General features: G+C 42.5%; 1 protein-coding gene across 1 annotated transcript; it reads left to right on the top strand.

Moving 5' to 3' along the window:
- The first annotated feature begins 2,227 nt into the window (after positions 1-2,227).
- On the top strand, positions 2,228-13,683 carry LOC100074669 (cytochrome c oxidase subunit 6C). The gene is made up of 4 exons (XM_007663642.4): positions 2,228-2,324; positions 8,052-8,179; positions 10,739-10,866; positions 13,563-13,683. The coding sequence occupies exons 2-3, from the start codon at positions 8,066-8,068 to the stop codon at positions 10,856-10,858; spliced, it is 234 nt and encodes a 77-aa protein (XP_007661832.1). The 5' UTR covers positions 2,228-2,324; positions 8,052-8,065; the 3' UTR covers positions 10,859-10,866; positions 13,563-13,683.
- The last annotated feature ends 770 nt before the right edge of the window (positions 13,684-14,453 follow it).

The raw sequence follows: 14,453 nt of genomic DNA, 5'->3' as shown, positions 1-14,453 counted from the left end.
ACCTCATCTGTAAAATGGGGATGAAGACTGTGAGCCCCACGTGGAACAACCTGATCACCTTGTATCCCCCCAGCACTTAGAACAGTGCTTGACACATAGGAAGTGCTTAACAAGTACCACCATTATCATTATTATTAAGCACTTAACAAATGCCATTATTACTATTACTATTATTATTCTCGGTGCCTCAGTTCCCTCATCTGTAAAATGGGGATGAAGACTGTGAGCCCCACGTGGGATCACCTTATATCCCCCCAGCGCTTAAAACAGTGCTTGGCACATAGCAAGGGCTTAACAAATGCCATCATCGTTATTATTATTATTGAATGAATGAATGGGTAACTGGATGACTGACTGACTGACTGACTGACTGAATGAATGAATGAATGAATGAATGAATGACCGAATGAATGACTAAATGAATGACTAAACGAATGAAGCAGCATGGCGCAGTGGAAAGAGCACGGGCTTTGGAGTCAGGGCTCATGGGTTCGAATCCCAGCTCTGCCACGTGTCAGCTGTGTGACTGTGGGCAAGTCACTTCACTTCTCTGTGCCTCAGTTCCCTCATCTGTAAAATGGGGATTAAGACTGTGAGCCCCACGTGGGACAACCTGATTCCCCTATGTCTACCCCAGCGCTTAGAACAGTGCTCGGCACATAGTAAGCGCTTAACAAATACCAACATTATTATTATTATTATTATTCTCGGTGCCTCAGTTCCCTCATCTGTAAAATGGGGATGAAGACTGTGAGCCCCACGTGGGATCACCTTATATCCCCCCAGCGCTTAAAACAGTGCTTGGCACATAGCAAGGGCTTAACAAATGCCATCATCGTTATTATTATTATTGAATGAATGAATGGGTAACTGGATGACTGACTGACTGACTGACTGACTGACTGAATGAATGAATGAATGAATGAATGAATGAATGACCGAATGAATGACTAAATGAATGACTAAACGAATGAAGCAGCATGGCGCAGTGGAAAGAGCACGGGCTTTGGAGTCAGGGCTCATGGGTTCGAATCCCAGCTCTGCCACGTGTCAGCTGTGTGACTGTGGGCAAGTCACTTCACTTCTCTGTGCCTCAGTTCCCTCATCTGTAAAATGGGGATTAAGACTGTGAGCCCCACGTGGGACAACCTGATTCCCCTGTGTCTACCCCAGCGCTTAGAACAGTGCTCTGCACATAGTAAGCGCTTAACAAATACCAACATTATTATTATTATTAATGACTGACTGAATGAATGACTGAGTGACTGACTGACTGAATGACTGACTGACTGAATTAATGACAAATACCAACGTTATTATTATTATTATTATGAATGACTAAATGAATGACTGACTGAATGAATGACTGAGTGACTGGCTGACTGAATGAATGACTGACTGAATGACTAACTGACTGACTGAATGAATGAATGACCAGATGAATGACTAAATGAATGAATTAATGACTGAGTGACTGAATGAATGAATGAATGACCGGATGAATGACTAAATGACTGACTGACTGACTGAATGAATGACTGACTGAATGACTGACTGAATGAATGACTGAATGAATGAATGACCAGATGAATGACTAATGAATGAATGACTGAGTGACTGAATGAATGAATGACCGGATGAATGACTGAATGAATGAATGACTGAATGAATGAATGACTGAATGAATGAATGACCAGATGAATGACTAATGAATGAATGACTGAGTGACTGAATGAATGAATGACCGGATGAATGACTGAATGAATGAATGACTGAATGAATGAATGACTGAATGAATGAATGACCAGATGAATGACTAATGAATGAATGATTGAGTGACTGAATGAATGAATGAATGACCGGATGAATGACTAAATGAATGAAGGAAGGAAGGAAGGAAGGAATGAATGATGAATGAATGACAGGATGAATGACTAAATGAATGACTGACTGAATGACTGACTGAATGATCGAATGAATGACTAAATGAATGACTGACTGGATAAATGAGTGGCTGACTGAATGAATGAATGACTGAGTGACTGATTGGGTGACTGACTGACTGACTGACTGACTGAATGAATATTGTGAAGCGAGGGGAGTCTCGCGCTCCAGGCCTCAGCCCCTAAGCCGACGCCCAGAGCCGCGCGCCTAAAAAAAAAAAAAAAAAGCTGTCGAAGGGCGGGTATTTTGAGCCCTCCCGGCCGCCGTTGCCGCCGAGCGGGAGCGTCGGACTGCGCCTGCGCGGTAGCCTCCCTTCCCCTTCCCCTTCCCCGGCGGAGTCGGCCATCTTGCCGTCCGCGGACAAGGACGTCGCTGCTGAGGTGAGGTTCGGGGGGGCCTTTCCCGCGCCCCCCGGGGTCTTTCCCCGTCTCTCCCCCGGATCCCCCGACATGGCCGCGGTCCCGCCGTCTCTACGGACTGCCCGCCCGCCCGCCTGCTCCCGTCCCCGGCCCGCTTCGCCTCAGGACCGGCCCTGACCTCCCTGCGGCCTCCCCGCCGGAGGGGCGACCCACCACAACGAGGTCTTGGGACCCCCGGGACCCGCCCTGTCGTCGTTAGTCATTGGGACCGAATCTGCTCGGCGCTTACTTCTCTGCCAAACACTGCTCCAAGCGCTGAGGTGGTAGGAAGGGCGTCAGGTCCCACAGGAGAAGGGAGAAGAGGCATCATAGTAATCATGATATAATGGTATTCATTGAGGGCATAATAATCATGTATTCATTAAGTGCATAATAGTCATGTATTCGTTAAGCGCTTCCTTTGTACCAAGCCCTGCTCCAAGCGCTGAGGTGAAAGGAAGGGCAGCAGGTCCTACATGGGAAGGAGGAGGGAGAAGAGGCGTCATCGTAATAATAATAATAATGGTATAATTATATGCCATATATATACACCATTATACCAATAATGGTATAATAATAATAATGGTATTCATTAAGTACATAATAATATATTCTTTAAGCACCTCCTTTGTGCCAAGCACTGCTCCAAGCGCTGAGGTGAAAGGAAGGGCATCGGGTCCCACATGGGAAGGAGGAGGGAGAAGAGGCATCATCGTAATAATAATAATAATGGTATAATTATATGCCATATATATATATACCATTATACCAATAATGGTATAATAATAGTAATAATGGTATTCATTAAGTGCATAATATATTCTTTAAGCACCTCCTTTGTGCCAAGCACTGCTCCAAGCGCTGAGGTGAAAGGAAGGGCATCGGGTCCTACATGGCAAGGAGAATAGAGAAGAGGCATCATCATCATCATCATAATAATGATGATATAACGGTACTCATTAAGCGCATAATAATAATGGTATGTGTTAAGCCCTTCCTTTGTGCCAAGCACTGCTCCAAGCGCTGAGGCGAAAGGAAGGGCATCGGGTCCTACATGAGAAGGAGAGGGAGAAGAGGCGTCATCATCATCATCATCATCATCATCATAATGATGATATAATGGTACTCATTAAGTGCATCATCATAATAATGGTATGCATTAAGCACTTCCTTTGTGGCAAGCACTGCTCCAAGCACTGAGGTGAAAGGAAGGGCATCAGGTCCCACATGGGAAGAAAGGGGGAGAAGAGGCATTATCATAATAATAATGATATGGTATTCGTAAAGTGCATAATAATGTATTCATTAAGCGCTTCCTTTGTGCCAAGCACTGCTCCAAGCGCTGAGGTGAAAGGAAGGGCATCAGGTCCCACATGAGAAGGAGGTGGGAGAAGAGTCATCATCATCATAATAATGATGATATAATGGTACTCATTAAGCGGATAATAATAATGGTATGCGTTAAGCGCTTCATTTGTGGCAAACACTGCTCCAAGCGCTGAGGTGAAAGGAAGGGCATCAGGTCCCACATGAGAAGGAGGTGGGAGAATAAGCATCATCATCATCATAATGGTGATATAAGGGTATTCATTAAGCACGTAATAATAATGGTATGTGTTAAGTGCTTCCTTTGTGCCAAGCACTGCTCCAAGCACTGAGGTGAAAGGAAGGGCATCAGGTCCCACGTGGGAAGGAGGAGGGAGAAGAGGCGTCATCATCATCATAATAGTGATATAATGGTATTATTCATTAAGCGCATAATAATAATGGTATGCGTTAAGCGCTTCCTTTGTGCCAAGCACTGCTCCAAGCGCTGAGGTGGAAGGAAGGGCATCAGGTCCCACATGGGAAGGAGGAGGGAGAAGAGGCATCATAATAATAATATAATGATATTCCTTAAGTGCACCATAATCATAATGGTATTTGTTAAGCGCTTCCTATGTGGCAAGCACTGCTCCAAGCGCTGAGGTGGAAGGAAGGGCATCAGGTCCCACATGGGAAGGAGGAGGGAGAAGAGGCATCATAATAATAATATAATGATATTCCTTAAGTGCACCATAATCATAATGGTATTTGTTAAGCGCTTCCTATGTGGCAAGCACTGCTCCAAGCGCTGAGGTGAAAGAAGGACATCAGGTCCCACATGGGAAGGAGGAGGGAGAAGAGGCGTCATCATCACAGTAGTAATGATGGTATTCATTAAACGCTTCCTTTGTGCCAAGCACTGCTCCAAGGGCTAAGGTGGAAGGAAGGGCATCAGGTCCCACATGGGAAGTCGAAGGGAAAGAGGCATTATCATCACAGTAATAATAATAATAATGGTATTCGTTAAGTGTATAATAAAAATAATGGTATTCATTAAGCACATAATAAAAATAATCGTATTCGTTGAGTGCTTCCTATGTGCCAAGCACTGCTCTAAGCACTGAGGTGGAAGTAAGGGCATCAAGTCCCACATTGGAAGTAGAGACAATAGGCATAATAATAATGGTATTTGTGAAGTGCTTGCAATGGGCTAAGCACTGGGGTAGATACAAGGTCATCAGGTTGTCCCATGTGGGGCTCACAGGCTTCATCCCTATTTTACAGTTGAGGGAACGGAGGCACAGAGAAGTGAAGTGACTTGCCCAAAGTCACGCAGCAGACAAGTGGCAGAGGTAGGATTAGAACCCGCAATCTCTGACTCCCAAGCCCAGGCTCTTTCCCCTAAACCACGCTGCTTCTCCTGGGAAGGAAGGTATGGAATCCCCCATTTTACAGATGAGGGAACTGAGGCCCAAAGAAGTGAAATGACCTGCCCAAGGTCACACAGGAGGTTGGCCCTCGTGGCGCTCACGGCCTTCATCCCCGTTTTCCGGATGAGGTGCGGAGAAGTGAGGCGGCTCGCCCAAGGTCACAGAGCAGACAAGTGGCAGAGCTGGGATTAGAAGCAGCCTGATTGAGGAGCAGCTCGGTGTAGAACATTTATTTTGTTCATTCGTTCATTCACTCGTATTTATTGAGTGCTTACTGTGTGGAGAGCACTGTACTAAGCACTTGGAAAGTACAGTTCAACAATAGAGACAATCCCTGCCCACACTGGGCTTACAATCTAGAGGGGGTGGAGACAGACATCAAAACAAGAAAGCAGGCATCAATATCAATAAATAGAACTATAGATGTATATGCATCGAAACAAGTAAACAGGCATCAGTATAAACAGAATTATCGATATATACATGTACATAAGTGCTGTAGGTTTGAGAGGGGGAGAAGGGCAAAGGGAATGAGTCAAGGTGATGCAGAAGAGAAGGGGAGCTAAGAAAAAAGGGGGGCTTAGTCTGGGAAGGCTTCTTGGTGGCTCAGTGGAAAGAGCACCGGCTTTGGAGTCAGAGGTCAAGGGTTCGAATCCCGGCTCTGCCACTTGTCAGCTGTGTGACTGTGGGCAAGTCACTTCACTTCTCTGTGCCTCAGTTCCCTCATCTGTAAAATGGGGATTAAAACTGTGAGCCCCATGTGGGGCAACCTGATTCCCCTGTGTCTACCCCAGCGCTTAGAACAGTGCTCTGCACATAGCGCTAAACAAATGCCAACATCATTATTATTATTATTATTATTATTATTCGTGGAGGAGGTGAGCCTTCAGTAGGACTGAAGCATGGGCCTGGGAATCAAAAGATCATTCATTAGTATTTATTGAGGGCTTACTATGTGCAGAGCACTATACTAAGTGCTTGGAATGTACATTTCAGCAACAGAGACATTCCCTGCCCAATAACGGGCTCACAGTCTAAACGGGGGAGACAACAGAGCAAAACAGATCAAAACAAAACAAGACATCATCTAGATAAATAGAATCATGGAGATATACACCTCATTAACAAAATAAATCGGGTAATAAATAATATATACAAATGAGCACAGTGCTGAGGGGAAGGGGGAAGAGCAGAGGGCGGGAGGGGGCAGGGGAAGAGGAGCACAGAGGGAAAGGGGGGGCACTCAGTCTTGGAAGGCCTCCTGGAGGAGATGAGCTCTCATGGGTTCTAATCCCAGCTCTGCCACTTGTCTGCTGGGTGACCTTGGGCAAGTTACTTAACTTCTCTGTGCCTCAGTTCCCTCAGCTGTAAAATGAGGATTAAGACTGTGAGCCCCACATGGGACAGAGACCATGTCCAACCCGATTTGCTTGTATCCACGTCAGGGCTTAGTACAGTGCCTGGTACATAGGAAGCGCTTAAATGTGGTTATTATTGTACGACCTTGGGCAAGTCACCTCTCTGTGTCTCAGGTTCCTCCTCTGTAAAATGGGAATGGAATGCCTATTGCCCTCTTTTAGATTGTGAGCCCCAGGTCAGACAGGAGTCGTGTTCGACCTGATTATCTTGTATCCATCCTAACTCTTGATATAATTCTTAATAATAATAATAATAATTATTATAGTGTTTGTTAAACACTTACTATGTGCCAGGCACTGTTCCAAGTGCAGGGGTAAATACAAGGTAATCAGGTTGGACACAGTCTCTGTCCCACATGGGCTAACAGTCTCAATATCCATTTTACAGATGAGGGAACTGAGGCCCAGTGAAGTGACTTGTCCAAGGTCACACAGCAGACAAGTGGCAGAGGCGGAATTAGAACCCATGACCTTCTGACTCCCAGACCCACTAGGCCAAGATGCTTCTCTAGTTCTCGGCATGTAGTGGATAATAATTGTGGTATTTAAGTGGTTACTATGTGCCAAGCACTGTACTAAGCGATGGGGTGGATACAAGCCAATCGGTAGATATTTAACAGATACTATGATGATGATGATGATGATTATTATTATTGGGGGGGATAGGGAGAGGGCACCCCGAATTGTTGGATCCTGCTGGCCCGAGCAGGTACAGGAGATTGGCTGTTGTGAAATAGTTGCAGGTTGCTGCAAGCTCTCTGATTTAGCTGTCCCCGGCTATTGCTCTTGGGGCTGGGACAGGGAAGGAGTAGGAATTAAATGGTCAGGTCGCAATGCACATTATTTGAGGGAAGTTGAGTCTCCTCCTCTCTCGATATTCACCTACTCGTGTGGCCTGAAGGTCATTGGGTTTACCCCAGTCATTTCCTTCACAAGCCCTTTCCTAAGAGCAGAAAAAAAATCCCTTTCAGATGTTTCACATTACCGCTCCACAAAAGTTGGTTCAATTTTCAGTTTGAGACCTTTATGTCCTTAGTTGCTTAGAAGCACTTTGGCCTAGTGGAAGGAGCACAGGCCTGGGAATCAGAGAACCTGGGTTCTAATCCTGCTCCCCCACTTGCCTGCTGTATGACCTTGAGCAAGTGTCTAAATTCTCTGTGCTTCAGTTCCCTCAGCTGCAAAATGGGGATTCAATACCTGTTCTCCCTCCTACGTAGACTGTGAGCCTTATGTGGGACCTGATTGTAATAATTGTGGTATTTAAGTGCTTACTATTTGCCAGGCATTGTACTAAGCGTTGGAGCAGGCACAGTGACATTTTGTGTCTGCCCCAGCGCTTAGTACAGGACTTAAATGCCACATCTGTTAATTTAGGCTATCTTTAATAGTAGGCTGTCAGTTAACCATTTATTCATAAAGACATTTATTATCGTAAGAACCAGGTGAACTGTCTACATATATCAGTGGATCGATGCGGTAAATTTTAAATGCAAAGAAAAGAAGGTTCTCAAAGTCCTTGTTTGCAGTTTTCATGTATTGTCTTTTTGTTCTACCAGGGAGAATTGTCAAAATGTCCTCCGCACTGTTGCCCAAACCACAGATGCGCGGCCTGCTGGCCAAACGCCTGCGATTTCACATCGTTGGAGCCTTTACTGTATCTATGGGACTGGCTGCTCTATATAAGGTGAGGACCAAACCTCTTGTAAGCTTTCATTAATCTTTGATTCATTCCATCCCTTAAGACTTAAAAAAAGGAAAGTGGAATGCCTTGTCAAATTCACTTTAATATGGGACAGTGTGTTATCTGATTAATAAGCTTGGGAGAAAGTTGGAGGGGAAGGAGCCTGGTTCTTGCTGTGGTACTCACTCCTATCACTAAAGGTTATGAAGGTCTTGTCTATCTACTTGTTTTTCTTATAGTTAAAATAATTTCCTAAAGCTCACTATTATCAAGGTCAGGGGAATGCTGTCTTCAAAATGATGCAGGAAAGGAAACCTTTCTTAAGTAAACCACCTGATTAAGAGACACATTCCTTCCCTCAAGGAGCTTACAGTCTAGCTGAGTAGCAGAGTAAGCCACGGTAAAGCCGGTAGGTTAAATTGACCGAACTTATTTAAAGTTTACTGAAGAAAAATTTCTCAATAATAATGTTGGTATTTAAGTGCTTACTATGTGCTGAGCACTGTTCAAAGCGCTGGAAAGGACAATAGAGTAGAAGTGTGGGTTTTGATTACAGTTGGTGTGTCTGAGGGAAGTTTCTTAGAATCTATGTAGTTTATTTGCAAAAGTGGGACTCAGATTGAAGTACTGTTTCACCCTTTGAGACAAGTTAAAGTTGTATAGAAATTCATGTCATTACCTGATTCTAAGTGTTTTCTATCAGAAAATGCTAAAAAAAAATAAATTACGGATTGGGGAAACCCAGGAAGAGGGTGATTGCAAAGGCTTGGCTGGCTCAGTTCCCTAGAACAGAAAGGCTTCTTTTGGTGTTCTGGGTCCAGAGCACAAAGGAAGGAGATGAGCTGCCCCCATTCTCAGTTTTCTCCCGTTTGCCCATTTTATTGGTTTCTCCGAACCAGATTTGGAGTATTTCTCTAGGAAAACACTGGAGATTTGTTCAGGCTCCTGGGTGAACTTGGAAGCCCATTTTACCACCTTCTTAAATGAACAGTGAATGCTGTTTAGACACGACAAAACAGTGCTGGCCCCAACTGCAGAATTCAAGTTGTTAGATTGTAACTGCAAGCCACTACATTTGTTCTAACATAGATTGTGATTAGCGGACAGCAGAGTGTCTCATAAATTTGATTTCTTGGAATTGTGTGGCTGTTTCCTGAGCTTGATTAAAAAAAAAAGCTTTTTTGTCAAGATGCTTTCATGAACAAACCTAATTTGAAGATGTGCTAAAGATCAAAGATAAATAGGGATTTTAATTTGGAGGCCGCATATTTATGTAGCCTTTTAAGGAAATCCATCCAAATAGATGACAGTAGGCCCCCCCCCCCAATCTGAGTTCCCCAGTATCTTATTTTTAGATTAATGAAAATTTAATAATAATAATAATAATGTTGCTATTTGTTAAGCACGTACTATGTGCAGAGCACTGTTCTAAGCACTGGGGTAGACATAGGGGAATCAGGTTGTCCCACGTGGGGCTCACAGTCTTCATCCCCATTTTACAGATGAGGTAACTGAGGCACAGAGAAGTTAAGTGACTTGCCCAAAATCAGGGCCTAGTCTAGATGTCATTCTTGGTGATGCTTCGTTTCATTTCTCTAACTGGATCTGTCTTAAGAGATCCCCATTAGCATCAGTCTTTGGTGATCAGAGAGATCAGATCTGGTTACATAATCACCAACCTGTGGCATATATATAAGGGGGATTTTTGCTTGCTGCTGGGCAGCGTGGGTTGCTCCCTAAATTATAAAGACCAGCATCACTCCTCCCTGCTGAAGACAAGGACCACTTGTCCTCCCTGGAGAGGAAGGTTGCCTTTACCAGCAAGCCAGTGGGAAGGAAGAAACAAACTCACTGGCCAAAGTAGAGGCCTACCTACTCATAACATCTCAAAGTTCAAAGTTCTACAAAATGTAATGATGGTTAGAAGTAGAGTAGATCTGGGTGTGGGGGATGTATCTTGTAAGCTTATGCAAATAGGGTGAAGCAAGGGAAACTAATTTTAAGCAAAGTTTTGCAGTTGAATTGGTGAATGTTCACCTTTTTTAAAAAAACACATTTGTTAAGAACTGAACTAAGCCCTGGGGTGGATAAAAGCTAATCACAGTCTTCAGCCCCGTTTTACAGATGAAGTAACTGAAGCACAGAGAAGTTAAGTGACTTGCCCAAGGTCACACATACGAGTGACGGAGTGGGGATTAGCACCCAGGTCCTTCTGACTCCCAGGCCCATACTCTATCCACTAGAGCATGTGCTTCTCTTGTCTCTCCCAGTGATTTCACAAGTATCCACTTCAGTGAACTCTGATTAAGTAAGGTAGCCAAATCAGAATTCATGACAATTAAATCTGAAAAATATCGAAATAAAGCAGTGCTTTAAAATATATAGTGTTCTTTCTAAGAATAAAACGAAACATACATCTTTTGATATAAATAAAACGGGCTAAATCAAATGTATAAATCACTTTTTTGTAGATGCAGAGATGACATTGTAACTTCCTGACTAGTGATTTAAATTGTTTAGATTGTGTGTACCAAATAACTAATGTACTCTTTTATGTTTTAGTTTGGAGTGGCTGAACCTAGAAAAAAGGCATATGCGGATTTCTACAGAAATTATGATTCGATGAAAGACTTTGAAGACATGAGGAAGGCTGGCATCTTCCAGAGTGTAGGACCCAAATGATCATGCAGGTAATATAAAAAGCACTCTATTTCTTGTTTTGCTTATTCTGCACTGGATTACTGTAATGTGGCTGGCATCTGAACAAAAGGAAGTAAAACTTGTGTTGAGTCTAGAAGCTTGAAATTACATTTACAGTGATTCCGATTGACTTAATTCGTTTGCTTATGCGTGTTTCATCCAAATGCCAGTAAATTCTCTTTATTAAGATAAACAATACAGTCCGGTGGCGTGCTCTAGGAACTTAATCCTTGATAGAACACCAACCATTTCACAGTGTAGATTCATAGGTTTTAGTAGTTGGAAGGATTTTTTTTACCAGTATCCTGGTACTACGAGATGTTCTTCCCCTTGACTCTATTTATTGCCATTGTTCTTGTCTGTCTCCCCCGATTAGGCTGTAAACCCGTCAAACGGCAGAGACTGTCTCTATCTGTTGCCGACTTGTTCATTCCAAGCGCTTAATACAGTACTCTGCACATAGTAAGCGCTCAATAAATACTATTGAATGAATGAATGAATACTAAAGCCAATAAGGCTACTTTTAGGTCTCATCCAGTTGTACTCATTAGGTTAACAAATGGACTTTTTAGGTCACAAAAGTTGATACCAGTAGGGGAAAGAGGCTGAAGGAAGGGGAGATCATCAATTTTTGCTGCTGTTTCATTGGCACAATGTGGGTCCAGCATTACTCTTCCATGACACCCCTCTGTTGCTTCTGGAGCAAAGCAGCATGGTTTAGTGAAAAGCAGCTTGGCTTAGAGAAGCAGCGTGGCTCAGTGGAAAGAGCCCAGGCGTGGGAGTCAGAGGCTATGGGTTCGAATGCTGGCTCTGCTTGCCAGCTGTGTGACTTTAGGCAAGTCACTTAACTTCTCTATGTCTTACCTCATCTGAAAAATGGGGGTTAAAAACTGTGAGCCCCACGTGGGGCAACCTGTTCACCTTGTACCCCCCCAGAGCTTAGAACAGTGCTTTGCACATAGTAAGTGCTTAACAAATACCACCATTATTATTAGTGGAAAGAGCACGGACTTGGGAGTCAGAAGTTATGGGTTAATGCCGGCTCCACCATCTGTCTGCTGTGTGACCTTCAGCAAGTCACTTAACTTCTCTGTGCCTCCGTTCCCCTACCTGTAAATGGGGCTTAAGACTTGTGAGCCCCACGTGGAACAACCTGATAAACTTGTATCTACCCCAGCGTTTAGAACAGTCCTTGGCACATAGTAAGCGCTTAACAAATACCATTATTATTGTTATCAAGATTGAAATCAAGATGCTGTATGGGTAGCTGAAGCTCTAAAGTTATATTAACATGAATTGTACATACCTGATCTAAGAAATATACTAGCCTCATAGTGGTTTCTCTTAAAAATGGGTGTTATAAGCAGTCAGTCATTTGTATTTATTGAGTGCTTGCTATGTGCAGAGCACTGTACTAAGTGCTTGGGGGAGTAAAATATAACAATAAACAGACACATATCCGCCCACTATGTGCTGACTTTTTCCAGTCAATGGTATTTATTGACCACTTAGGGTACGCACAGCACCATATTAAGTATTTGGGAAAGTTCAGTACAAGAAAGTTGTTAGACATGTTTCATGCCCACAATGAGAGAGAAAATTTAACCTCTGGAAAACTGGGATGGGGGAAAGTAAAAATATTACAAGCAGCTTGGAGTGCATAATCTTACAGCATTGGTGACATCTACCCTAGCTTTGAGAATGTCACTGGCAGGTCACAAAGATTGACAGTGGTGGGAATGGTGTTCAGGAAGCAGAAGGGGGAGAAAAGTCTCACCTGGTTGTACCTTTTTCATAAATGTCTTCATTATATCAGATTACTTTGCCCTCCTGTATCAGTCATTACGGTGAGATTTCCTCTGCCAGCCTGAGACAAAGCTGATTCATCCTTAGCTCAGGTTGTACAGAAAGTTTAATAAGGAAAAAGTCTTAGAATCTAAGCCTCATAAAAAATGTAAGCTGTTCTGGATTGTACTGAGAGAAAAATGACAGTGCGAGAAAGTCAATCTGGATAATATTGCCACTAGAATTTATATGATTTACTTTGCCAGAGAAGACAAGGCCAAATTATGCACATTTTAGGGAATAAGTGGATACAGGCTTTATTCCTCATTTTAAAGCTTCATTACTGCCATTTAGACTTCATCTAGAACAATTTTATGTTATCTTGATATATCAAGTGTGATCAAACATTCATCATTTCACACTATTAGTTTTCAAAAATCTAGCATTAATAATTTGTGCTATAATGTATGATTAGTATCAGCTTGAGACACACAGTTTATTCTGTAATTGGGACAGTGAGCCAGAACCCCCTCTTTTGAAGGGCATGTAAATAGAGGTTCGTGGGATTGTGCGGGGATAAGGTGTCACCAAATAAAACACACTGATTTGGATGATCTGAATTTATAATGAAAATATCCTTGGAAATCTTAGTTCATCCATATTTTGCTATTCAGACTCATCTGGGGGGGCAATATCCCGTTTTCCTTACTACTAAATAATGGTGACCCTACATCTTGAACACACCAGTAGGATATATATTATAATAATATTATATTATTTGCTTTGGGTGTTCCAAAAAGTATATGTAAAACTATCTTAGTTAGTTATATGTCCGGGGTAACTGAGGGGAGAGAATGTTTGTTGTGCCTCTCTGTGCTTACCTCTCATTTCTTTGTTACAGGCTCCAAGGAGGCTGAAATCCATGGAGGCTTATCATTTATCTATTTCTTGAACTAGAATTGAAGGCACAGACACGCTGGTTATGGAAGTTTGACAAATAAATACTTAAACCTTTAAGTGTACTCTCAGTTGTTGTCTCTGCAAGTAATTGAAATATCTTACAGTTACTTGTTCCCTGTAGCCTGTCTTTTATATTTTATTATGTATGCACCCCAAAGGTAGAAAAGTCAAAATGAAAAAGATCATTTTATGAGTAAATGAAGCTGGAACAAGAAAGTAATCGGTAAGTCAAGATTAGAAGTGGTCAAGTATTCCACTTCTAGCATACTAGCTCTCAATTTGTCTCAAGATTTGTTTTTATTTTTTGGTAATGGACACTTTGACCTATTTTGTCTTGATAAAGAAATTCATTCAGTAATTTCAGCAGTAAAATAGTATCACTTCAGAATTTCAACAGTGGTACGATTGAGTAAAATAGGCTTGAATGAATGGTGTCTGAGTTTGAATATATTTTGGAATAATGTGAAAACTCTTTGGATACACTACCAGAATAATTGTAGGTAGAGGTGGGGCGTTCTGGGAGAAGAATGTCCACAGTTTCGATATGGGTCAGAGACAACTTGACTGCATAAGACAAGACAAATGTAAAATCAGTGTACTTTTCATGTGACTGGAACTAAGGCATGGCTTTGGAAACAGGTATTGGGATGCAACTATCTTATTAATCAGCCTCTAGAAAGGAGCAAGATATATAAATACTTGGTAGGTGCCATAATAGTAATGTCTTTAAACCTGTTGATATTATGTATATTCATTCTTTTTGTAAGCTTGCAGTGTTATCTGTACTATCAGAAGATAGGCAGCAATTAAAAGCAGAGGGTCATGGAAAGTT

Source organism: Ornithorhynchus anatinus, chromosome 4 (assembly GCF_004115215.2).
Source record: "Ornithorhynchus anatinus isolate Pmale09 chromosome 4, mOrnAna1.pri.v4, whole genome shotgun sequence".
In the NCBI taxonomy this organism is placed as follows: domain Eukaryota; kingdom Metazoa; phylum Chordata; class Mammalia; order Monotremata; family Ornithorhynchidae; genus Ornithorhynchus; species Ornithorhynchus anatinus.
Note: the sequence above shows the minus strand (reverse complement) of the source record. Positions and strands in the feature narration are given on the sequence as shown.